Here is a 26,934-nt window from a genome sequence, read left to right on the forward strand (position 1 = left end):
CCTACTTCATTTAAAAGTGACTGAACAATGATGTATGTGTTCAGAGGTTTCCAAAGAGGAAAGTTTTTAGAGAACACTACAGAGTGCAAAAAAAGAGCTCATATAACATAAAAGAATTGACAAGCAGTCTTGAGGACTGCAGCTTATGAATAGGCAGTGATTGCCATCATCTTCAAGTCCCCCACCCCACTTTCTGACTGGTATAGATAGTTGGAAGAAGGTAGACTGTTGGGTTGACCCAATCAGAAGCTGCAATTGAAGAACAATGAGGTAATGGAATGGATAACTCAACAATGGACATGCTGAATTGATAGACCATCTAAGAGAGATATGCTAAGAAATTAAGGGGACACTCAACAGTAAGAGAGAGAGAGACTAAAACACATGGGTAGTTGATTATGTGGTTTTCAAAGCAAGAAAAACAGGATACAGGGAGTTATATTTACGTGACACCCATAACTCTAAGACACTCTCTATACAAATAATGGTTTGGCCTTCCCAAAGGAAAGGGTGGGGCTCAAAGAACAAGAATAAAGAGAATTATGATGAGGAAGGGTGGGGCCTGAAGGCAGGGGATAGTGCCCCCACAACTGCTTGGGTCTGATCAGGTGGTTGGCCCCCTTGGGGCACCCAGAAGCTCTTCAGTATGTGCCTGCGCTTCAGGGATGACGAACCTAGCCAAGTCAGCCCTGTGAGTGCACCAAGGCTCTGAACTCCAGTTCAACAACCCTGATCTGGCCTTTGCGATCAAGGCTGTGGCCACTTTGGCCTTCCACACTGTGTTTCTAACCATTGTATTTGTGGTTTGGTGCTGAGGTGGGGAAAATTCTGCATGGACTAGACAGACTGGAATTTGACTGACGGGGTGAGAAAAATCCTTGTTCAAATTGTGCCAGGGTCAGGTAGGCTTAATCCAACTGTTGACTGACCCTTTGATGATGTGTCCTAGGAGGCTGGGTGAGAATTACAGAACTGAAGGGCAGGATAAACTTTTCAGTAGTCAGATGTGTAGAAGATTGGTTCTGGCTCTTCAGATTAAAAAAAAAAAAAGATAGAAATGAAGGAAAGGGAAGATATTTAAAGTACAAAATAGAAATAGGGCAATAGAGTGGGATCAGTCCAGCTCTCTGTGCATCAAAAAACCACACCACACTAATCACCCCAACCATTGTCAGGCTTTGAAAGCCAGATTTAAGATTAGATCCCTCAGCGATAGGTACCACTGAAATCATATACTCCTAGAATCTGAAGGTTTGAATTTCTGTCATACCCTTTCCCTCCAGAATTAATCTTACTACTCTGCCTGTTACTCATAATGTGGTTCATATCTTGTTCTTTGTACTCATAATAGTAACTATATCCCCACCCCAATTTTCACCTTAGATGTTCTTATTCTGATCCTGTTTTCTTGCAAATGAGATCATATCCATATATTACATAAATAGCTTCATAAGTAGCAGTAGCATCCCGTTGTAATAAATGATTCTCTTCTTTTTCACGGCATTTATATGTTTATGTGTTTTTGTATATCACATAGGAAGGACCAAGACGGCCACATCCTTCAGAAGTCACTGCAAAGCAGGTATTGCTTGAAATAATTAAATTCTGGTTATTTCTACTGTGCTTTTTACTTCATTCCTTTATGTGTGGTGGTCCCTAACATGATAGGACTTGCATTAGCTAGACTATTCTGTAGTATCTTTTGGGAACTCTAGAACCCTGTGATTACTATTGGAAAGTACAAACTAAATAGCTATCATTCTTAATGTAACATTTGATATGCATAAAAATATACACAGCATATGTAATTTATAAAGCATAATAAAATATGTTTTCAGTTTGATAATTAAAATATCGTGAATATCCTTGAATCCATCTAAAGACTGTTTCCCTAGTTACTTCTCTGCATGTCTGCTAACAAAAACCATTGTCTTGAATTTTATTTTTATTCTTCTCATCCTTTTGATACTGTGTTACATACGTGCCTCAGTAAGTATATTGTTTATTTTTGCTTGGTCTTGTACTTTATAAACATAGTATCACAAAATTCAGTGTATTATTTACTCTTTATTCTCAGTACTCTTCCCAATATCTGTATATAATGCTGTATATAGTTATAATTCTCTTCTTTTCACTGTTGTTCAGTAGTTTGTTGCAAAACATATCGCTGCCCATTAATCTCTCAAGTGTGTGGACATTGGATTGTTTCTATAATTTCCTATAATGAGCAGCACTACTGTGAACATTCTTTCACCAAGCACAAAAGTTTCACTCTTATTTAAGAACGAGTAGAATGGCTGGATCATGGAAAAACAAATTTTTCAATTTCATAAAGTAGTACCTCATTGTTTCCAAAGCAGTTCTACCAACATCCTGTCTACTCTGATACTGTGTTTTGTTACCTACAAAAATGTTTAGTTTGATTTCTAAGGTCTCTGCTATTTGTAGCTGCCATATGATGGTTACACAAGAAGTTGTAGGTGCCATTCATCATTTAAAAGGAGTAAAGAATGCACTTCTTTTTTTATTTCCTTTAAAAAAAGTTTGATATTTTTAATGAGCATTAGCTTTAGTAAAAGTAAACACATGTATTCTTGAGTCAGACTCTAAATATGCACACTGGTGATATGAGAACCAAGAGTAAAAGTTCTCATGTGAAAACTCTGGTGGACCAGTGTGTCCTTCTGCACTTATGAAGGGCTTTTCCTTTCCTAAGTCTGGTAGCTATGTGGACTATATGCATGGATTCATCATTTCTTTTGATACACACCAAAAATGTAATCAGCATGTTATCTTCATATGTTATAAAAATGTGATTTCAATTTCTCCTCCCAAAAGTCTATAAATAAACGTATTCAGGACATGCAAAACATGAAGAAGGAGAAGAGGAGGTTAAGTAAACGATTCTCAAGGCCTTCTCCTGTTCCAGAACGAGGACTGCTGGTAAGTGTAGGGATTTCATTAAAATGTACAGATCTTTACATGCAATCAGCATCCTCATTTTTAATCTAGGTATTATTCACTCTAAATTTTGTTTTCCCCTTTTCCTTTGAGAAACTTGTAGTTTCAGTCTTAGAAATTAAGTTGAAACTCCTCTGATCAAATTCTCATTATTTAAATTTCTTTTTCAATTGTCTCCTGGAGTTGTAGTTTAATGAAAACAACATGAATTTCATAATTATGTTGTTATGGATTACAACCTTTGTTTTGTCATGTGTTAGCTGATTGTTGAGGTTATTCTTTTAAATATTTTGTATTATATTATTTGTAAAATAAATTATAAAAAATTTTAAAAATTATTTTTAAAAATTTTCTGACAAATAGTTGTTTAGGCTAGCATTGAGCACTGACAATATCAGCAAAATCTGTATGGCAATTACAATTTATTCCAGTTTGCATATCTTTGAGAAGGATTTAAAAGTTTTAACACTTAACACATTGTATTGCATTCATGAGCCTTTTACAATATGGTGTTAATCATATTTCTTGTAGCTAGGTATAAACCAAATGCTCCTTACATTTGAAAGCCATCCATATATTTCAGTATAATTATTACTTCATTAAAAGCATGTTCTTAATTTCCAAATATCTGAAGAATTTCCAGCTTTCTTTTACTTATTTTTAGTTTAACCCTTTTATGCTCTGAGAGCAAACTGCAAGATTTTTATTTTTAATTTTAAGTTGTGTTTTAATGACATTGTATGTTATATGTCTGATGAATGTTCCATGTGATTTAGAGAAAAATGTATATTGTGCTATTTTTGGATAAAGTAACTGAAAATGTCAATTAGGTCCAGTTTATGCTCTTTAATTAAACTATACCCTTATTGATCTTCTGTCTACTAGTTCTACTGATTACTAATCAAAGGGTATTGACATTGCCAATATGATTGTGGTTTTTGTCCACTTATTCTTATATTTTATCAGTTTTTGCACCCCATACTTAGGTGCACTTTTGTCACACATGTACACATTATTATTATGTCATCTTGGAAGTTTTACCCCATTACATCATTCAGTGTACCTCATTACTGCTGATACTTTTTCTTGTAAGTCTGTTTTTTCTGAAATGAATAATGTTACTCCGAATTTCTTTTAATTATTGTTAGAATGGTATATTGAACTCCATTTTTTTCTCCATTCTCCAACATAAAATCGCATCTTTTGTTTATTTGTACATTGCGAAATTCTGTATTTTCTTGGTATAGTCACATCATTTGCATTTGAAGTAATTATTATATAGTTGGATTAATATCTGCCTTATCTGTTGCTGTTTTCTACTTATGACTATGTTATTAAGCATTTTTATGACACCATTTTCTGTCCTGTTGTATAATATCAATTGTATTTGTTTTGCATTTTTATTTTTTGTGATGTGTCTCTGTGAATTTGCAATGGACATTTACAATTGGTTGAAATTCATATTCAAGTAATATTATAATACTTCATAATTATTATTTATTTATTTATTTATTTATTTTTTTGACAGGCAGAGTGGACAGTGAGAGAGAGAGACAGAGAGAAAGGTCTTCCTTTGCCGTTGGTTCACCCTCCAATGGCCGCCGCGGCCGGCGCGCTGCGGCCGGCGCACCGCGCTGATCCGATGGCAGGAGCCAGGAGCCAGGTGCTTTTCCTGGTCTCCCATGGGGTGCAGGGCCCAAGCACCTGGGCCATCCTCCACTGCACTCCCTGGCCACAGCAGAGGGCTGGCCTGGAAGAGGGGCAACCGGGACAGAATCCGGCGCCCCGACCGGGACTAGAACCCGGTGTGCCGGCGCCGCTAGGCGGAGGATTAGCCTAGTGAGCCGCGGCGCCGGCCAAATACTTCATAATTAAAGCAAGTACCTCATAACAAAGTATTCCTGCTCTCTCCTTCCTGTTCACTATAACATTGCTGTCATTTCACTTATCCATACATATAGTCACCACGCATATGAGGATGTTTCAAAAGAATTAGTGAAATTAAATTAAAAGATGTTTATTTTGGTGCAAAAAATTGAAATCTTTTTATATAAGATGTCTTCAAAAAGTTTATAGAAGATTATTATTAGGAGAAAACCATGAATGACTTCATAATTTTTTTGTGACAAACCTAACATCTTTTAATTTCATTTTCCCATGAACTTTGAAATACCCTCATATTGTTGCTACTATTATTGTGAGCAACTATGCTTCTCACATACATTTTTAAATAATACTCTTCATTTTTGTATGGAGATCCCAGTTTCTTACTTATATAATTTTACTTGTCTCTGAAAAGCTCCTTTGAACATTTTCTTTGGATAATACTAGTAACAACTTACTTCAGTTTTTGTTTATTTGAGAAAGTCACAGCTTCTCTGGATCCAGAGCTACAGGTTGCTGTTCTTTATCTTTCAACACTTTAGAGTGCTGGCACTGAGTGTGTCTCTTCACCTACTGGGGAAACCTAAGTTGGCTAGAGGTCAGGGAGAATAACATCCCTTGAGGAGGTGTCAGCTGAGGGGAGCAGAGCTCTAGAGCTCTAGCATATTTGGAAATGGTTATCTTTCTCCTCCCAGTGCTAAAGGAGATTGTTCTGTAATCCTCACCATAAATAAGGTTTGTGAGGCTCCTTGAAATACATTTTCAGAAAGTAGGGATACTTTCCTGAGATTATCCTCCATAGAGCCCTCCCTTCATTTCAAGCTCTTGCATACTGAGCCTCCAAGCAGTTCATATCAATTAAAATTTTAAGTGTCTCTATCGTTATTGGTGCCAACAGCAGACTTCTGTTCCTGGTAGACTAGTGATTCTCATATCCATCTGCCTGTCTCTGATTTTCAGGGCACCAGGTTGCATTGTAACTTCAATTTTCTGATGGATGCAAGATTAGTTTATTTTGATTTTGTTTGGCATCTTTCTTTTTTTTTTTATTTTTTTGACAGGCAGAGTGGACAGTGAGAGAGAGAGAGAGAGAAAGGTCTTCCTTTTCCGTTGGTTCACCCTCCAATGGCCACTGCGGCCGGCGCACTGCGGCTGGCACACCGTGCTGATCCGAAGCCAGGAGCTAGGTGCCTCTCCTGGTCTCCTATGCTGGTGCAGGGCCCAAGGACTTGGGCCATCCTCCACTGCACTTCCGGGCCACAGCAGAGAGCTGGCCTGGAAGAGGGGCAACCGGGACAGAATCCGGCGCCCCGACTGGGACTAGAATTTGGTGTGTAGGCGCCGAAGGCGGAGGATTAGCCTGTTGAGCCACAGCGCCGGCCCAAAATTTTTCTTACTATGACAATAGAAATAATGATTTTCTAGCCCTCTATCAGCCTGAAAACCTCCACTTGTAGTTCTTTCGTCAAAACTGGGTCAATGGGCACCCATATCTGCAAGTAAGACTATAGATGTGAAAACTTAAACTGATTTCCTGGCTATTAATATGAAAGAAAATGATTTCCTTTCTTTTCAGACTGTGATGATACTTTTTTTTTTTTTTTTTTTTTGTAAATTACTCAGGGACCTGAGTTTCTGGAGTAAATTCAGTCCACTGGCTTTGCTTATCATTTGTCTTTGCATAGTCAGATGTGCTTATACATTGTCATGCAGAAACTCAGAATTCTTAACTATCCACGGTAAATGCACTGTCAAATACCTACAGCACCCCTTCAAGTATTTGTAATACTATCTGCATAATCATGGCCTCCCTTTTAAGTATGAAGATATAGCCATACAGCATAATCATTTGCACCATTAACTTGTAGTGATGTATAATAATGTGGGATGTAAAGAAGGAAGAGTAATTTCTAAGACTGCCTTTCTGTGGTGCAGGGCAGTTGTCATCACTTCTGAATCCTTTACCTCTATATTTCTGCAGTTACTTTGAGTGATCTATCCTAGCCCTTTGCTATTTCAGATATGATATTGTGCCATCAGTCTCCTTATTCCATGACTTGTCCTTTAACAACAAATTATTTAGGGTTTTCTGCTAAAAAAAAAAAGAAAAAAGAATAAAAAAACCTCCTCTTGTCTCTTAATTGGCCTATGTCAATCATCCCTTCAAATCACATGAGCTTTCAGAAATGACTGAAACAAATAAGCATATACAAAAACAAAGTGTCTTATATGTGAAAATTCTGAGTTCAATCTTATGTTTTCATTCTTTATAGTACAAAGATTCTGAACTTGTCTTCAGAAAATCCATTATAGTTTCTACTAGCAGTGTTAGGCCATCATGAAAGCTCTGATATTTATAAAAGCGACAAATACACCTTTCTTCTGAGAAAGAACACTAAGAAGGTCAAAGGCTGAAAATATATACCATGCCAAACGGCTTCCCATCACTTCTCAAACAATAATAATAGCAAGAAGAAAACATAAAAACCCTATTCTAGTTTTATTTGTATTCATTGATCAAAATAGATAGTATCTCTTGTTTCAAGTCAAACTCTCAGGGCTTCCCAAATGTGACTTAGTATTGTTTTGCTTTATTTTAATGTTTAAGGCATTGTAGGATGATAGTTACCTAACATACAGTCAACTTGTTGTCATAAATGAACAATAAAAGTGTTATCATAAATGAATATAAATGGTTATTTTCAATTTCTCTATAATCCTGTCTCAAAGTCAGAGTGTAAGGCTTGCAGAAAGAACTGAACTTACACAGAATTAAACTGTTTCAAACTATACTGGGTCTTCTTCTTTTACCTTTTCTTTTTGTATCTCTTTTACAAACTACTTTGTTATAAGTAGTATCTCAAATAATTCACTCCTCTCATTTTTCTTTTGTGGCTTAAATTCATCATCAATCTCAGGAAAAAATATAATAGCTTAAAATAATACTATATTTAAATGGTTTGTAATGCAAATAAAGTCCTTTGTCCCTACAAATAAATACTTTATTGACAAATGTATTACGCTCTATAGAACGGAGCATGATTAACATAGTTGGAACATCTAGTTATAAAAGGATGTCTGTAAGAGCATTTTTGTATTGATTTTTGTTTGTCGAATCTATGTAACAAACATGTTAATTATATTTGTTCATGAATGTTAAAATTATCCTGAAATATTTTAAGGTTTAATTTTTGCCAGTACTGGTATTTGTAATCTTTCCATTTTCACTCCAATTTTTTCCTGTAGCTTATCTTATATTGAGTAATTTCAACACCATCAATCTATGCATAGACAATGCTTTATCAAACACAGGACATAAAACCTGGAAATGAAAATTCCTACAATTAACATTTCTGTCACATATACTACATTCAGAAATGATGTAGACCTTTCTCCAAATTCTAGAAGTTCTTCCTGCTTTCAGTGTTTGTTGCTTGACAGAGAATTATTATATAACATATACATCTAGATTTATAACCTATTTGATAATAATGCTTTTCATACATGGGTTCTACCTGAATATAACCTATTTTAATTTAGAGTAACACTTCTATATACTATAGATGGTTTTATAAATATTTTTGAATAAAAAGTCTTCTACACAAGACTTTTCCTGAGTTTTCTCAATATAAATTTTATTGACTTTCTTTTCCTTTATGTATTTTAATCCTGTCTAGTGGTCTTGATAAAGCTGGAATCTATATGGAAGAAACCATGTACCAGACTAAATATGTGGCCTTCTAACATCCAATGGCATGCCATGATTTGACTTCGTATGAAAAATAAAAGCAATACTCAGCAATTTCAGCAAAATAAACATGGTTCAAGCAAATTTAACATACAAGCTATAGGCTCTAATGTCTTATTAAATACCATATTTCACCACCACTTTCTTTTCAGTGGTATATTTGAGATTTGTTGCTTTTCAACATATAATAATGAATACCAATAGGATATTTTTTTAAGTTCATCAAAAATATTTATTTTTTAGATCCATTTTTCCATGAACTTTAAAAATTTTTTTCACTCATTTGAGAGACATAAGGGGATAGGGGGAGATTACATTTGCTGGTTCACTCCCCAAATGCACACCCCAGTTTGACTTTGGCCAGGACTGGAGGCAGGAGCTAGGACTGCAATTTAGGTCCCACACATGGAGGGCAGGAACCTGAATACTTGAGCCTTCCCTTGCTGCCCTACCAGGGACTGCATAAGCAGGAAGTTTGAGTCAGAGCCATAAGTGAGAATTAAACTCAGGCACTCCATTGTTGGACACTGGCATTTAAATATTTTTTTTTAACTCGTGGGCTTAATGAGCACTCCTGTATAGGCTCACCCTTAACAGGCTTTTGAAAATTATATATTCACATTTACCTTTTTACAAATATTTAGGAGTTTAGAATTAGAGTTTAATAACAGAGGGAAATCAGGTTTCATTGACTCTATCTATATGACTTGTGTTTAAACAAAAGGTTTAAGCAGTGATCAGTCCTGGAAGCGATTTAATATAATTGAAACTTACATCATCTGTCTATATTTGAAATAAGCCATACTATAATTAAAATTTCCACTTAAGGTAAAATTTGAGTGAGTATACGGAATTAAATTTTTATTTTATGTATGAAATAAATGAGAGTAGTTACACTTATTTTTCTAAAATATTTGTTTAATTAAGTAATTTCTAACTAGAAAGTGGAAATCACAATTATTTTTTAAAATGAAGAATTAACAATACTGGATTAATGTGTACATGATGTACGGTGACTGATTTGTACTCTGTAAAATGCAACTTGTAAAGAAGTGAAGGGAATTCAGGTATTGGAAATCATTGAAGCAAAAAAAATTCTATTTATAGTGAGAAACTACTAAATAGGATAAAATATTAAAAACAGTGGTTTTCCAGAAATTAAACAAGGTCAAAAATATATGTGTTTCTGGGCAGCCAAGAATCCCTTTTAGGGTGAAGAACAGGGGGAAAAAGGAAGACCTAAGGAACTATGCAAAGAATTTTTTTAGATTTGCATTTTGCTTGCACTGAATCTTCACTGAATGTTCAGCTGCATGTTCACATGGTGAAACTAGATAAGATCATGAGAGCAGATCTGTTTACTCTGTATTCTCCCGAAGGCCAGGTCATAAAGAACTGGTTAGCTATAAGCTGAAAGCTCTCAAAACTCTCTCCTGCATAGGTAGGTATTTTCAGTATTGATCAATCAGCATGCAAAGTCTTTGTTGGTCAAAGGGTAATTTAGTAGAGACACTGGGAATTCATGTTTCAGTAATGGAATTAACTTATCCCTAGCATAAATGTAACTTTAAGTTCAACCTAAGGAAGCTGTAAGACAAATTTGAAATACAGTAGTCCTCTGTTATCCACCAAGGATATATTCTACAACCCCAGGGAGCACCTGAAACTGTAGCCAGTACTGAATCCTACGTATACTATTTTTCCCTATACATACATACATATCTATTAAAGAATTCAATTTATAAATTAGGCACAGTGAGTTTAGAAACAATAACTAAAAATGAAACAATCATAACCATATAACCATGATAAACATTATGTGAGGCTGGTGCCGCGGCTCACTAGGCTAATCCTCCGTCTTGCAGCGCCGGCACACCAGGTTCTAGTCCTGGTAGGGGCGCCGGAGTCTGTCCCGGTTGCCCCACTTCCAGGCCAGCTTTCTGCTGTGCATGAATGGCTGTTCAAACAGGTACCTCTGTGGAGAGATGATCACTGGAGTGTCTTACTCAGCTTCCAGGAAGTGCAGTGGAGGATGGCCCAAGTGCTTGGGCCCTGCACCCCATGGGAGACCAGGAGAAGCACCTGGCTCCTGCCATCGGATCAGCACAGTGCGCCGGCCACAGCGGCCACTGGAGGGTGAACCAACGGCAAAGGAAAACCTTTCTCTCTGTCTCTCTCTCTCACTGTCCACTCTGCCTGTCAAAAAAATAAATAAATAAAATAAACATTATGTGAAATGTGGTCTCTCTCTTATGAAAATGGTCATGTAAATATTAATATCATTGAACTATGGTTGACCATGAAATTGCAGAAAGTGAAACCACAAGTACTGAGTACTTCTGTAACTAGAGTTATCCACAAGTAACTGCCTGCAAGAATAAAGGTGAGCACTTTAAAGGAAGATTATACAACCCATATACCTAACATACATAGTGTCTAGAATATAATAAAAAATTACCACTCATGCTAACAGTAACGAAAATGTAACACATAATTGGGGCAAAATAAAGTTAACTAGAATACAGAAATGAAATGAGAGTTATAAATAATGTGATTTAAACATAACTATGGGGGCTAGCACTGTGGTGTAGTGGGTACGGCAGCCGTCTGCAGTGACAGCATCCCATACGGGCACTGGTTTGAGTCCCAGCTGCTCCACTTCTGATCCAGCTTTCTGCCATGGCCTGGGAAAGCAGTAGAAGATGGCCCAAGACCTTGGACCCCTGCACCCACATGGGAGACCCAGAAGAAACTCCTGGTTCCTGGCTTCAGATTGGCACAGCTCCTGCTTTTGCAGCCAACTGGGGAGTGAACCAACAGACATAGGACCTCTCTCTGTTTCTGCATCTCTTCTCTCTGTGTAACTCTGACTTTAAAATAAATGAATAAACCTTTAAAAATAAAATAAAACCATTTTATTCTAATATTTTAAAACAAAACAATTGTTTTAGGCACAATTTGACTGGGATTTATAACATAAAGTAGTAAAATACTCGACAATGATATTGAGTGACTAAGGCTGGTGCTACATTGCAGAGGATTAAGCTGCTGCCTGCAACACCAGCATCCCTTATGGGAATTGGTTGAATCCCAGATGCTCCACAGTTTCCTGCTAATGCACATGGGAAAGCAGCAGAGGATGCTCCAAATACTTGGACTCCTGCACCCACATGGGAGACCCAGATGGAGTTCCAGACTCTTGGCTTTAGTATGGCCCGGCACCTGATGTTGTGGGCTTTTGGGGAGTTCACCAGTGTATGGAAGAGCTTTCTCTCTCTCTCTCTCATATCTCTTTTCTCTCTCTAACTCTGCCTTTTAAATAAATAAGTAAATCTAAAAAATAAAAATCAAGAGAGCTAATTGCAGTAGAGTAATTGAATAGTTTTTATATTTAAAAAAATATATTATTTGAAAGTGGACTTGGATACATGTTTTAATACTACAGCAAACACAAACACACAAATCAACTGAAAAAGCATAGCTAATAGGACATAAAATGGGATGGCTAAAATTCATCCAAATGAAGATAGAGGGGGGAAAAAGAGGAGTAAATAATGGTTTTGAAAATAAAACAAATAGTATGATCACAGATTTCACCTCTAAACAATCAATGACTGCATTAAATATATCCCAAACACTCCAATTGAAGGTCTAGGCCAAGAATTGCAAAAGACTTAAAGTTGTATTATATATGTGAGATAATATGTGCCATAGTTTCATAGACACTCTCTATCAATAGAGAAGACAACTAGATGGAGACAAAGGACATTACTATTCACACATCAAAAGCCAACAAATGCATTTGTACATTTGCTTCCCTTTTCTCTCCAAACCCCATGAGGAGAATGCATTTATGTGCTCAAAGACATAAGGACATTATCCCTATAATGGGTTTGTGTCACAGCTAAGGAAGCTCCATTCTCATTTAACAATATGGAGCAAATCTGCCCAAGTTTTGCTAAGCTGGGAGACATTAGCTCCATCATCTTGGACAGTAAATAAATCTATGCCAGAGATACACGCTATATGTGTCTTTCAAGTTGGCTGCTTTAAACAACTGAAAAATATAGTGAGGGGAATACCATCAAGCATAGAGACAAGATGAACAGGCAGAGACATTCAAGTAGATGGGAAATGTTATTGTGCTTTTCTTGAGAAGGAATTCAAGAGGTAAGCTAAACAATGTATATAGGTTCAGAATTGGGTAGGTGGAATAATTTCAGTTGGCTCTGGGCCAAGGCTTGGTCCCTAGTTGTTAGTACCCCACTCCCAGATGATTCCTGCAGGGCAATAGTGTCCCAGGCTGCCTGAGCTTAAAAAGGAGGTGGCTGGTTTGCATATTAAAGCTTGCTCCTAGGCAAATTGTTTGCTATCTCTGGAACTAATTAACCCTGGGGGAAGGAGTCCTCCTGGGTCAGATCATCAAGAATACAGAAAATGAAAAGCATAGCTAACCCAGAAGCCAGCATCAGCCTGATGCCAAAACCATACAAAGGGGCCAGGGTTGTGGCATAGAGGGTAAAGCTGCCGCCTGTAGTGCCAGCATCCCATATGGGTGCCAGTTAGAATCCTGGATGCTCCACTTCCAATCCAGCTCTCTGCTGTGGCCTGGAAAGTAGTAGAAGATGACCCAAGTCTTCAGGCCCCTGCACCTGTTTGGGAGACCTGGAAGAAGCTCCTGGCTCCTGGCTTTGGATTGGCACAGATCCGGCCTTTGCTGCTATTTGGGAGTGAACTGGAGGATGGAAGACCTCTCTCTCTGCCTCTGCCTCTCTATAACTCTGCCTTTCAAATAAAATAAATAAATCTTAAAAAAAAAACATTAAAAACCAAACAAAAACATTACAAACCAATGACTTTCATGAATTAAGACATTTCTTAACAAATTATTATTATAAAATTGAAGCTAGCAATAAACAAAAACAATAATACACCATGACCAAGTGAGATTTATGCCAGTAGTACAAAATTGTTTGACATTCTCAAATCAACAGAGGCAGAAATGACATTTTAAAATTTTCTTGACAAAAATAATTGCAAGTAGAATGGAATTTTCTCAAAATGATAATGGGCATGTGTAAAATATCTATGGCCAACAATCATACTCAATGTTTAAAGACATAATGGTTTTCTACTAAGCCAAGGAATTGTTTTTATATCCTCAATATTTTCCTAAATCCTAACTGGTGTAGATAAAGTAACAAAAAAAAATAAAAAGTACACTGAAAATGGGTAGCTGATAGTGTCTGTATTGTATAATAATCTATAATAAAGAGATTTAATAGCTTTATAGAGTATACAGTCAATATTCAATAATTATATGTCTTTTTTTAACAGTGAAAGTCAGAAATGTTGGAGTGTGGGAGAGGTATTTCATACATAGAGATGATACCTGATGAATAAATAGCAAAATTTTGCTGAGAGAAAAGACCTGAGTAACTGATATAATGAAGATGTTACTTCTCCAAAAATTGTTGTACAGATTCAGTACAATTCCGATCAAAATCCCTGCAGGTAGTGCGTGTGTGTGTGTGTGCGTGTGTGTGTGTGTGTAGTGGGGAGGGAGGTATGCTGGGTGGAAATGGAAAAGCTTATTTTTAAACTTGTAAAGAAATGCAAAAGTCTTAGAACAGTTAAATAATTTTGAAAACCCAATAACTTTAAAAGATATATACTACCTAAAAATTTAAAACATTACTGTACATCAGTATTCATCTAGGCAGTGTAGAATTGGCATAAGGGGAGACATATAGAGCAGGATAACCACATAGTATGGGAAATAGACCAATAAATATTTGGGAAATTGATTTTCAGCAACAGTGCCAAAATTCAGGAAAAGACAGATGTTTGAATGCATCACATATCAATATCCTTTTGGGAAAATATGGCCAGTGACAAAAACTTTACCTTATCGCATAAACAAAGATTAATTTAAAATAGGTGACACATTTCTAATTATGGAACTATAAAATTAGGTATGGTTAATGCTGGATCCTGAGCAGGATCCTGAGCCAGAGTTTGGTTGTCTTACAGTCACAGTTGGAACATCATTATCTTACAGTCCCACCATTGTCTTAGAAGTCAGTCAGCCAAGTTTGAAAAGCCAGCTCAACCTTGCCTAATGCCCACCCACCCAGAATGGAAAGGAAGCCTTGACTAAATTCCTAGTTGGTATTAACACAATGCTCTCTACTCTGGCTGATAGTAGGTCCCTCTCAGGTTTGTCTGAGAATAAACCTGTTCTTGCTGTTGAGCTCCTGGTCTGTCTCCTCTTTGCCTTGTTTTTCTAACAGTTCATAAATCTACAATGGTGTACTTCCAGAAATTCTTGCAGAAACCATTTTGAAACATGCTCGTTTCATTTTAAAACTTCCATTATTCAAAAGTGGTCTTTAATTAGAATTAAGACAAGCCAAACACTGGAAGAAAATATTAAGAATAGCAATTTATTTTAAAACATTCAATTATTTTATTTGAGAAGAAGAGTGACAAGAGAGAAGAGATCCTATCTGCTGGTTCACTCATCAAACTCTTTAAGATTTTATTTATTTATTTGACAGGTAGAGTTACAGACAGTGAGAGAGACAGACAGAGAGAAAGGTCTTCCTTTTCCATTGGTTCACTCCCCAAATGGCCTCTACAGCCGGTGCTGCCTGATCCGAAGCCAGGAGCTAGGTGCTTCTTCCTGGTCTCCCATGGGGGTGCCTTCCCGGGCCACAGCAGAGAGCTGGACTGGAAGAGGAGCAACCAGGACTAGAACCCAGTGCCCATATGGGCTGCTGGTGCTGCAGGCGGAGGATTAACCTAGTGCGCCACGGCGCCGGTCCCATCCTCAAACTCTTGAGAGCTGGGAATTCATTGCAGTTCTCCCACGTGGATAGCCCAAACCCAATCTGTTCAGCCATCAACTGCTTTCTTTCAGGGTCTGTGATAGTAGGAAGCTAGAATGAGTAGCAGAGACAGGACTCAAATACAATTGCTCTGAAATGGGATGCCATGGCAAAAATTTGGAAACACCTTGAATATCCACCAATAAACAAATTAATAAGGAAAGCATAGAAAGTGTCTTACTAATAACCACAAATAAAATCTCTTGCCAATGCAGAAAACCTCTCAATAAAGGCAGAAAGGAAATGAAAAAGCTGTTTCATTATTGAAAAAACATTAATCCAACTGTGGTTTGTTTCAGAGATAAAAAGATTGTAACCAAAACAGAAATCTGATCATTTTATAGTATGTATCTATAAAACAATTAACTACTAAGAGTATATATAAAACAGATTGCAGATGCCATCCATTACATACACATTAACTTTAAATAAAAGAGTAAAAGCATCTATATTTTGATAAGCAAAAAGCTACATCTTGAAATTAAATGTCTCACACATTAAAATCTCAAGATGATAGGGAGCCAGGTGCCACCCTTTTGGATGGTTACATTCCTAGGAGAAAGCTATTAGGCCTCCAAAGATGTCCTGAGATGCAAAACTTGCAAGAGGCCTGTTAACTTTTAAAAAACTTTATTTACATCTTAATGAAACAGAGCACTTACAATTTCAAGTTTTCTAAAGTAAACACCAAAGATAAGGGAAGGGGTAGGTTCTCTTTCTTTGCAATGGAGAACATTTTCTCTTCTTTATAGATTTACATTTATCCTTAGAAAGGTCTATATGGTGGAGCAATGCTCAATACTGAAAAGGAATCATCCACTATTTCATGTAACAATAGAAGAATCCCCCAAATACTCTGCCATATACAAACTTATATGTTGTCTATTCTATTTCTGTGCAAGTTTTAAGAAACTTTAGTGATTTTAATCAAATCAGTGGTTGCACAGATCCAGGTATGGAACAGAGGATTTGTGAAAATGAATACAAGAATATTCTGGGGTAATGGAAATCTTTTAAATCTATTTCTTTAAAAGATTTATTTGAAGGTACAGAGAAAGAGAAAGTGCTTCCATCTGCTTGTTCAATACCCAAATGCCTGCAACAGCCTGGGTGAGAGAGGCCTACCTAACTAGGAGTCAGGAACTTCATCTGGGTTCCAAAGTGGGTGGCAGAAACCCAAGCACCACATGCTGCTTTCCCTGGTACACTGGCAGGAAGCTGGATCTGAAACCAGGACTGTGACATGGGATGTGGGCATCTCATGTGCAAAAACACTCACTCCCATCTTTTACTCTGAATATGGTGTGCAGCTACATGAATGCACATTTGTTAAAACTCCGTGAACTGTACAATTAAAACAGGTACATGATACTATGTGTAAATTAGGTATCTATAAAAAGGAACCGCTAAGAATATTTATATAAAATGTTAGCAGTTGTTTCTGAAATGTTAACTCTTACTTCACCTTCGACCTTTTTGTAATGGTTGGAAGTTTATCAATACTCGGAAGTGAAGAAAATAATGAAAAAGTGTTTATGTAGAGAGGCAATCAGTAACTTCAGCATCATTTGTAAAAATGAATCTCAGATTCCACCGTACACTGACTAAATCTGCATCTATAGATGCCCGTGTGATTCTGTTTATTAAAATTTCAGAATCACTTAACTATTTCTGAGTAGATGCCGCTTTATTATCGCTCTTGGAGGCCTAAGGGAATCTCCAACACCAGAAGTTAGTGGAAAGCTCAGCTACAGCTTCGTTTATGGGGCTAGATGCAAAACGTGTGCGTCACTAACAGGGAGCCAGCGGTGCTGACGTCAACTTGCCATCGTGGTCCAGAGTCGCATCTCAGAGTCGCGTCATGCCTCGATCAACGGGGAGGCAGGGGAGCAGGAAGGCGTTTGAGAACCCTAGCCAGACTTTTCCATCCCTTGCCTGCAAATGGTTGCGGACAGCTAGGCTTAGTCCGCAGGCCCAGCGCTTCTGGGGCTCCGCTAGGCGGAACTGGGCGTAGGGAGCCGCTGTAGGTGGGGGGAGTCGAGGCCTGGGGTGCGGAACTGAGCTGCCGGCCTAGGGACGGGGGCGTGGCTTTGACGCAGACTGGAGGAGCCGAGAGGCCGAGGATAGGTGGGCGGGGAGGAGCTGCTGGGCAGGGGCGGGGCGTTGCCACGGGCGGAGCCGAGTCCAGCCACTGGGAGCCGGGTGGGGCGGGGGCGGGGCAAGCTACGAAGAGCGGGGACGCGCCTCTGACAGTGCAATCAGCGCCGCCTGGTCTCGGGTGGGCCGGGTCAGGGACCCCCAGTGGTGTCGTACCGATGGGGCTGTGTTTCCCCTGCCCGGGGGAGTCGGCGCCTCCCTCGCCCAACCTGGTGAGTAGGATCGCGTCCCCAGGTCTCTGCGACATCTGGGCCGCGCCTGGTGCACCTGTTCCCCGGAAGGGCGCGTGGCGAGGTGCGAGGGGCCGGCAGCTGGGCGGCGGCCAGAGCGTCGGAGCCCGCGGCTGGTGACTCTGGAGGCAAAAGCGCAGAGACGCGTAACAAGGGTCGCTGGGGTCCTGCCCGCGAGACCATTGTCCCGAGTCGCCTCGCAGGCCTTGTCACCTGTCGCTGACGCCGGCGGAATTCCGAGTTGCAGGTCGCCTGCTTAGGCTGAGCGTGCTGTGTCTGCGTCTTTGGTGGCGTAGTAGATGCAGTTTGGGTGCAGAAAGAGCTCTCGTCTCTCCAAGTGAAGCATTATTCTAGCAGATGTGCATTTTCATGTGTCTGTACCAGCTTCTTAAAGAAGGTACTAAGTAAACGTCCTTATATTCTGGGGCTTTGTTGGCTATTTTATTAATTGTTCACTTTCAGTATTTCTCAGTCTTTTAAGTCACTCTTTTAAAAATGCTTTGTGTAGTACAGATTGTACAGTTTTGCCGTGTTTAACACAAATGCCGGGAGCCCAGTTAAATTTCACATAAATAAGGATATATTTTTAATATAGCTTTGTTCTGCGCAGTATTTCGGATGTAGTAAAAATAATTTGCTGTTTATCTGAAATTCAAATCTGACCAGATTTTAAACAGTAGGTTTCTACTTTTTGCAGCTTTGTATAGTTTAAAGTATCTTCACGTTAGTACTCCTTATGAGGGAGTGGATAACATAGAAGACCTAAGTTCCTCTCTTTTATCCTGTCTGGATAGAAATTAGTTGGAGAAAATTAGTTATCTTGGGAAGTGTGTAAACTGTTTAGCCATTTGATTCTAAATACTAGAAATGACCCACAAGTTGATGTGGGAAAGCTCAGTTTGCCTTTGTTGCTGCTGTTGCGTTTAAATAAGTTCTTGTTTATGCAGTTTTTGATAAAATACTGGTCTGTTTGAGTTAAACCCTCGCCTATCCTGTACCATACTGCGCCCTTGATAACCACATGGCTCACCACTGGGATGTTCCTCTATCAGCAAAGCTTTAACTGAGCAACCTAAATAAAAGTCCCCACTCATCCCCCCATTAGTCTCCAGGACACCCTTTCTGTTTCCTCAAAGCACTCAGGCAGGTTTTCTTACTTGATTATATTCATCTGTGTGCCCTCAGGTTTTTGTTGTTGTGCTTGCTTTGTTGTTTTTTAAGCTGCTGCATTCCTAGCACCTAGAAAAGCTTCAGAGGCATGGTGCTGGTCAATAAATATTGACCCAATTGCTGAATGTAGGTATTTTGGTATTGAAAACAAGGGAATTATTACTACCAGTTCCCAAGGAAATGTTCTTATTTTCTTATGTGTTGAGAGAAAGAGAAAGCAATTATATTATTATAGAGCCCATCTGCTTATATTTATCTTACCATGTACTGAATTGAAGATACATTGTTTAGGAGAATTAACTTCCAGAGAGTATTTCATAAATGGTCTAAGAGCAGCATTCTTTTTGGGATATTTTGAGTTAGTACTTTCTGTTAAGATTTATTTATTTGAAAAACAGAGTGACAGAGAGAGAGAGAGAGAGAGAGAGAGAGAGAGGGAGATGGAAAGATCTTCCATCCACAGATTTTCTCCCTAAATGGTCACAATGGCCAGGACTGGGCAAGACTGAAGCCAGGAGCCTGGAATTCCATTAGGTCTCCCACGTGCGTGCTGAGGTCCAAGAACTTGGGCCATCTTCTGCTGCTTTCCTGGGAATGCTAGCAGGGAGCTGCATTGGAACTGGAGCTGCCTGGAGTCGAACTGTCGCTCATATGGGATGCTAGCGTTGCAGACACCAACTTAACCACTGTACCACAATGCCCATCCCTGGGCTAGTACTAATTGTTTTTTTTTTTTTTTATAAACTATATTTTTCACAAAACATAGGGGTATAATTTATAATTTTGTTTTTTAAAACATTTATTCATATTCCTTAGGAAGAGAAAAGAGCAAAGCTCGCAGAAGCTGCAGAGAGAAGACAAAAAGAGGTGAGATTAAACATAAATTAAGCCTACTTAGATAATTAAAATTTGTATGTTAGTCTCCATACATGTTTATTATTAATGTTCTCTAGTGTACATTGTGTGATATCCTAAAAAATGTATAGTTAAAAGTAATCATTTTAAAATGATTTCCATGCTTGTATAAAGTGCATTAAAATACTTACATTATTTAATTTGTGAATATGAACTTATAGATGGCTTCTAAAATGTTATTTTCCTTTAATAACACATATTTCCTTAGAATAAAATGATCATGCCTTGTAAAACACTGACAGATATTAGGTAAGTTTAGAAGAAATTTTGTGTGGTTGGTTGCAAAATACCCAGTGAAGAAATGACAGTATGTTTTATGTAAGGCTGTTGTGAAATATTCTAATCCTTTGGTATTAAAAATAAACCAACTCATCACCCTCAAAGAAAAACCTGAAGAGCATAAGCCACCAACCAAACAGGAGAATTCCTTTTGCACACTGGATACTGATTTTTGTTGTTTTTCTACATCTTTTATCAAATTTCTTAAAGGCTGCATCCCGGGGAATATTGGATGTTCAATCTGTGGAAGAAAAGAGAAAGAAAAAGGAAAAAATAGAAAAGCAAATGGCTACATCTAGGCCCCCACCAGAAGGTGGCCTTAGAGTAAGTCTTAAAATTTATTTAGAGTTTAACTTAATGGACATTTCTTGAAAAGTTAAGTGGCAGTCCCTGTAATAATTATCTCTTGAAATGCATTATCTAACATTTTGAAGTAATTTAAAAGCAAGAGTCATATAGATTAGAAGAGATATCAATTTATTTTAGCACTCAGGAGTAGATTTTTCCTTTTTGCTGACATCAGAACAGTTCTTCCTAATTATCTTTACAATGATACTTTTATACTTATGAGAGTACTTCAGAAAGTTCATGGAAAATACTTAAAAGAGAAATTGATTTTGGTGCATACTCATTTTGAAATCCATGCATAATTTTTTTCATAATATGAGTTTTTCATGAGCTTTTGGAAGGCCACTTGTATTACTGATCTTAAATATGTTGAATATTCAAGCAATGTAGAAAATACAAAGAAGAAAGTAACAGTCACCCAAATGTAAAGACTTTTTGACAGACATTGTTTCTAGTCTGCATTTACGCATCAGCTTTACTCATTTGGATTACACTATAAATTCTTCTTATGATTTTTTCACTAAATGATTTGGGATCTTTGATCTTTCCATTATCATAATCTTAGGTTAATTTAAACCATTGACTATACAGGTGTGGGTGAATCCATAGTAGAACTAAGCCCCTGGGAATGTAATAGTGAACAAGTTAGGCAAGGTCCTCAGCTAGAGAATCTTTACTGTTAGTAGCACAGTAAAGGTTTCATTTCACATGTTAAAGCCTAGGAAGAGGATCTCTTCTCCGCCTTTTGGCTAAGATTGGTGAAGCCTAGGAAGATAATTTTAAAGTGTTTGTCTTGGATTATTTTCAAAGACCTTATTCTTAATTAAAAAAATGTTTGTGGAAGGGACAATGTCCTTAATTTGTCATTTATATTTACCTTTTAAATGATTTATGAGCACTTTTTAGTTGATTTGCTGTTTTTGCAAGTTTGCTCTCAAAACTACACACACACACACACACACAACACACACACACCCCAAATTTGTGGCGAAGGGAACTTAGGAACATTCTACTCAGGGATAGTACATAGAGATAAGAGTTATCTGTGTTTTGCCACTGTACATTTCTTCATCTAATTCCACTTAATGGAGGAAATTAAAAGAAAGCCATTTGGCTTCTAACTGGTGAACTTTTAACAATGTATACAATTATTGCTCTCAGTATTAAGGCAAATAAACAACTGACCATTTTGTTTATGATATTTTTATACAATCTCATAAGAGAAAAAGATCTACTGTAAAATAAAACAGTTGGGCAATCACATGGTCAAAACTCTAATAAATTCTTTCATTATTCTGTTGAGATAAAGAGCTACCTCTCCAATGTACTGAAAATAGGTTTTTCTAACAAACAAAAATAACATTAAGTTATGACAGTAGAATTGATGTTCTATAGTATTTATGATGTCCCATACTATTTCATAGTAGAAGCAAAGGTATTAAGTTAAACTCACATAGAAATTACAAGAAAAGGATAATTTAATCTATGCATGGTCAAAATTAAGATAACTTCTTTTGCATGTTCTAATAAATATAATACCAATTTGAAAACTCTTAAGAAAGGGGATTTATTTCTTGTTTCTAAGGTTTATTTATTTACTTGAAAAGCAGAGTTACAGAGAGAGAGAGGGAGAAACAGATCTTCCATCCACTGGTTCCCTTCCCAGATGGCTGCAATAGCCTGAGCTAGGACAGGCCAAAGCCAAGAGTCAAGAGCTTCTTGTGCGTTTGAAGGGCCCAAGTATTTGGGCCATCTTCTGCTGCTTTCCCAGGCATATTAGCATGGTGCTGGATCAGAAGTGGAGCAGCTGGGACAAACTTGCGCACACATGGGATGCCCATGTCGCAGGTGGCAGCTGATCTTTCTATACCACAATGCCAGCCCTCTAGAAGGGGGTTTTCTTAATTAAGCTTTCACAAACTGAAGCCTGAAGATTAATAAGAAATTAGCCCTCATATTACTTCTGATCCCCTCAAAGGTGCTCAATGTGAAAACCAGTACCAATGTTAAATTTGTTTCCTTTTTTTTCTTTATGTGCTATTCTAAGGAATCCCTCTGACTTCTTTAACAAAAAATGATTCTCAAGGCCATTACTCTGTTCTCAGCTCATACTCTACTGAGTGGTTCACTGTCCTAAACCATTATGGTTGTCCACCGCGTCATTTTCCTTTGGAATATTCCTAATCGCCCCTACCAACAACTTGCTTGCTCCAAGAAGCATGCTGCTTTCCTACTGACCACCTACATACCTCAGGGGGAACTTGAAGTTTAAAAAAAAAGAATTTGGAATTTTATGAATAATAGAAAAATACAAGTTGTGAATAACAATCTTTAAGCCTCTTGGCTGGCTTAGTGGCCTTTTAGATCTGCTATCTGGCCAATTCCATGAACTGGCTTGAAGCGACCTATAGAAGAGTTCAATTCTTCCTAACTGCACTTTATACTATGAGAAGAACATTTCTTTCCCTTTATTTATTTGAGATGTAGAGTTACAGAGAGGAAGAGATGGAGAGAAAAATCTTCCATCTGCTGGTTCAGTCCTCAAATGGCCACATGACTAGAACTGAGCCAGTCTGAAACCAGGAGCCAGGAACTTCTTTGGTCCCACACCAGGGCAGGGGCCCAAGTGCTTGCTGCATCTTCTGCCACTTTCCTAGGCCATAGCAGAGAGCTGCATCAGAAGACCTGAACTGGGGCCCATATGGGATGCTTTTACCCACGATGCCACAATATTGGCCCAACTTTTCCCTTTCATAATACTTCCCACATACTCATTTCCTGATTAGCCCTACCTCCTCCCAGGATAAATGGCTTGGATAATAATGCTCACTATCTTTTAGAAAGTAATTCTTACCTTAAAAAATCTACATGTTACAAGAAGCAGACTTGTTACTTACAGGCAGGCAGCAAGGCACAAGAGAAGTCTGGGACTCAGTGAGAATGAGTCCGAGGCTCAGGAAAGCTGTCCGAGGTGCATAGGGGCCTTAACTCTTATGTCCCACTTTTACCTCAGATAATGGCCCTTGGAAAGCAGGTCATTTTGAGTTTTACAACCCCAGGGGCAACATGACAGTCTGGGTTAATGCACTGACTGATCTGCTGTTTCTTGAGAATGTGGGGGAAAACTGGCACAGAGCCCAGGCTGGACTGGCTGGTCCCTTTCCATCCAAGGATGTTACATTCCCAGCATATTCAACAGCTATTCTCGAGAACTCCAGGCAGGAAAGTGGGGAGAACTGGGTCAGTCCAAGATCACCCAGAGAATGCTCCTGCAGCTAAGCACTGATCTGCCCCGATCTTTTTTTTTTTTTTTGTATTTTCTTTGTATTGCAATTTTGACTGTAATAAAAATTTTATCATTAGCTGCTATTCACAAAATCACTTTGCATTTTTATATGCTACATTCCTCTTTTTATTTATTCACTGGAAGGTTGTATAACTTTACATAAAAATTATTTTTCTCTATTTTTATCTCTTCTAGTGGACAGTTTCATAAAGAATACCATGAGTGGAACCGTCTACTGTCAGTAACTTAATATCTACAATCAAGTGGACTCTTCAGTTTAATTTCTTCTCTTTGAATAAATGAAGATTTAGACTTTGTAATGTTAGTGCCCTTAAATGTAGTGCCAAATCTATATTGACTATATTGAAACATTTCTGATTCTAACACTTATAAAATGGCGAGAATTCTCATTATATCCTCCCCCCCACCCACATTTGATCTTCTGCAAATAGGGAGTGACTTGCTAGCTTTTAGTAGTTACAACATGCACTTAAATATTCACTATGCATATATGGCTTGTAAAAATGCTGCATTCACTATAATATTAAAATTTGCAATTATATTTTCCTTCCTTTTCAAATGGATCTAGTACGAGTTGCACTACTTAGCCTTATTTCTGTTTCTATTTCATTACATATAAAAATTTTATGTAAACTTACAAATTTAGTGCCTTTAAACTGATCATCAGGGAAAATCATGAAAACCCATTTGAAGGGCTTATGTAAAGGAACACTATTATGTTTTGTAACTAAGTAACGTATATTTATAGATGAATGTTGAATTTCTCCTAATTTATTTTCTATTTCTATAGCTTATAAAGTTAATATATTGTTTTACATTATATTTAAGAGGCTTTTTTGTTTGCTAAATTTAAAATTTATATTAGTTGATACCATCAGAGGGCAGTGATATACTATTGTAGAATGTCAGATTCAGCTCTATAAAGATCTTTATAGTAACTGAGTTAAACAGAAAATCTGTACAGGTTATAATGAGTGATTATTTGTCAAATTTTTTGATCATTTTTGTATTTATTAAAGGATAACTATAAGATTTATACAGATGTGAAATTGCCAAGGCATGCATGAATGTATAAAAGAAAAATATATAGGTACTGTATTTTAAAAGATGTACTTAAAACGTAAAAAATTAGGAGGTAATTCTGTATGACGCATAATGAAAAACTGGATCTTGTTTATTAGGAACATGACAGCATCTTTAGTTTTTATTTTTGTTTTTAATATATAATAAGCTAAACTAGAGCTCTAAATAAGAACTTGTAAATATTAAGTGCCAATAGGGGCTTTAAGTTAAATAGACCAAATCACTTGATTTATAAAAAGGAAACTGAGCCACTATCTAATTCATCCCTCCCACATGGCTTGTGTTATATTACAGTATATAATACATGTTAATTTTAAAGAGTTTGAAATATAGCACAGTTCTCTTGACTCCTCATGGAAAAATCACTTTCTCGTTATGTTATTAAATATTCTATGAATATCCAGGCAAAACATATAGTTACCAGGTTCCCTTTCCTTAATCTCGAGGATGAGTAATATTTTGCTCATACAACCTAGTGGAATGAAATGACTGAATTGCATTTTAGTGATAAAAATATTGACTTTATCAAAATAATTAATTTTTCCAAGGTAGAAAGGAAAAAGGATCATTAATGGATGAGTGTATTAGAACCAGGGCGTATCTTCCTTGAACTGAACAAATCCTCCCTTCTATTTTATTATAATAAGAAAAGTTTATCTTAAATTTTAAAGATTTAGAACTTGTCCACAAAAGTTCACTTCAAGGGGAATAATGCTCTGTATCTAAAAGTAGTTTATACACAAATACAATGCTTAATTACTGTTGAAAGATGAATGATATTCATCTTGGGGGAAAATGGGATATGCTGTTCTTCCCAACCAGGAACTGCCTCCACAATGTAATCAGCTTTCCCAGGAATCACTTGAGTTGCAGGAACTACTGGTGATTCCCAAGTGCTGAGATATTTTGGAAAGAGAAAGAAAGGAGACTGGATACCTGGTAGGAAACCAGTAAATGACTACTAAAAATAATTCACTTGCATCCAGACTTTTCCCCTTCAAGTTATGGATCTGTTCCTATGAAAACTTTAAATGGGGGCCAATTTCCTTTAATTTAATTAGGACATTATAATTCCTAATATGCCACCTAAACCCTCAGAATGCTAAAATATAACAACACAGTAAAATGCAGCATGTAACTATCATGTTGAGATGTAAAATGTATGAACTACTGTCTCTGTTCTACTACTGTTAATCTAAATGGCAGCAAAAGGTTGTATATTATTACATAGCTTTTTGTGATATGCTGCATGTTTTGTAAACATCCATATGTGATGCTGTCCTTCTACAAATTATATTTGGAATGTAATTTCATAGTTCTTCTGCACAGTGTTTTGTTATAAATTCTGTATTGCCATTTGGGATATGAATATAACCTTTATGATATAAAAAGTGGCATTAGTCTTCTCTGTTTAACAAAATGTTCTATTCACCCTATTCACCACATTTTTTTTTTAAGATTTTTGTTTATTTATTTGAGTGGTAGAGTTACTGACAGTGAGAGGGAGAGACAGAGAGAAAGGTCTTCCTTCCGTTGGTTCACTCCCCAAATGGTTGCAATGGCTGGAGCTGAGTCAGTCAGAAGCCAGGGCCAAGTGCTTCTTCCTGGTCTCTCATATGGGTGCAAGGGCCCAAGCAGTTGGCCATTTTCCACTGCTTTCCCAGGCCACAACAGAGAGCTGGATCGAAAGAGGATTAGCCAGGACTAGAACCGGCACCCATATGGGATTCAGTGCCACAGTCAGAGGATTAACCTACTTCACTACCGGCCCCAACAGCACATCTTTAATTAGAACCTGTGTTGGTGGTTAGAGGGACTTTAGGAACACTTTCATCCGTTTGTGATTAGTAAGGACAATAGAGCTGAACACTGGTTTGTTTATACAATCCCAGGACTTATTTTTGGGAATGTTTCTTATAAGTGAGAAATGATATTATTAGCCTCCTGTTTGTTTTTGTTTTG

The 26,934-nt window shown here is 37.5% G+C and overlaps 2 protein-coding genes across 2 annotated transcripts; both read left to right on the forward strand.

The window, feature by feature from the left end:
• The first annotated feature begins 646 nt into the window (after nucleotides 1–646).
• Nucleotides 647–17,497, forward strand: CCDC179 (coiled-coil domain containing 179). The gene is given in 6 exon segments (XM_089305314.1): nucleotides 647–691; nucleotides 1,538–1,582; nucleotides 2,839–2,961; nucleotides 2,964–3,012; nucleotides 14,076–14,107; nucleotides 17,282–17,497. Coding segments are annotated over 6 exon segments (510 nt in total).
• Nucleotides 17,498–17,632: 135 nt separating this feature from the next.
• Nucleotides 17,633–26,363, forward strand: SVIP (small VCP interacting protein). The gene is made up of 4 exons (XM_008268928.5): nucleotides 17,633–17,852; nucleotides 19,857–19,907; nucleotides 20,445–20,558; nucleotides 24,064–26,363. The coding sequence occupies exons 1-4, from the start codon at nucleotides 17,799–17,801 to the stop codon at nucleotides 24,076–24,078; spliced, it is 234 nt and encodes a 77-aa protein (XP_008267150.4). The 5' UTR covers nucleotides 17,633–17,798; the 3' UTR covers nucleotides 24,079–26,363.
• The last annotated feature ends 571 nt before the right edge of the window (nucleotides 26,364–26,934 follow it).

This window comes from Oryctolagus cuniculus, chromosome 1 (genome assembly GCF_051225735.1).
Source record: "Oryctolagus cuniculus isolate XC-2025 breed Fujian yellow rabbit chromosome 1, ASM5122573v1, whole genome shotgun sequence".
NCBI lineage: Eukaryota > Metazoa > Chordata > Mammalia > Lagomorpha > Leporidae > Oryctolagus > Oryctolagus cuniculus.

What these genes read in the sequence shown, in the direction of transcription:
- SVIP (XM_008268928.5), top strand. Translation starts at nt 17,799, where the DNA reads ATGGGGCTGTGTTTCCCCTGCCCGGGGGAGTCGGCGCCTCCCTCGCCC. An exon ending in CGCCTCCCTCGCCCAACCTG is followed by an intron (nt 17,853 to 19,856) that starts GTGAGTAGGATC and finishes CATATTCCTTAG; the next exon opens with GAAGAGAAAAGAGCAAAGCT. An exon ending in CAGAGAGAAGACAAAAAGAG is followed by an intron (nt 19,908 to 20,444) that starts GTGAGATTAAAC and finishes AATTTCTTAAAG; the next exon opens with GCTGCATCCCGGGGAATATT.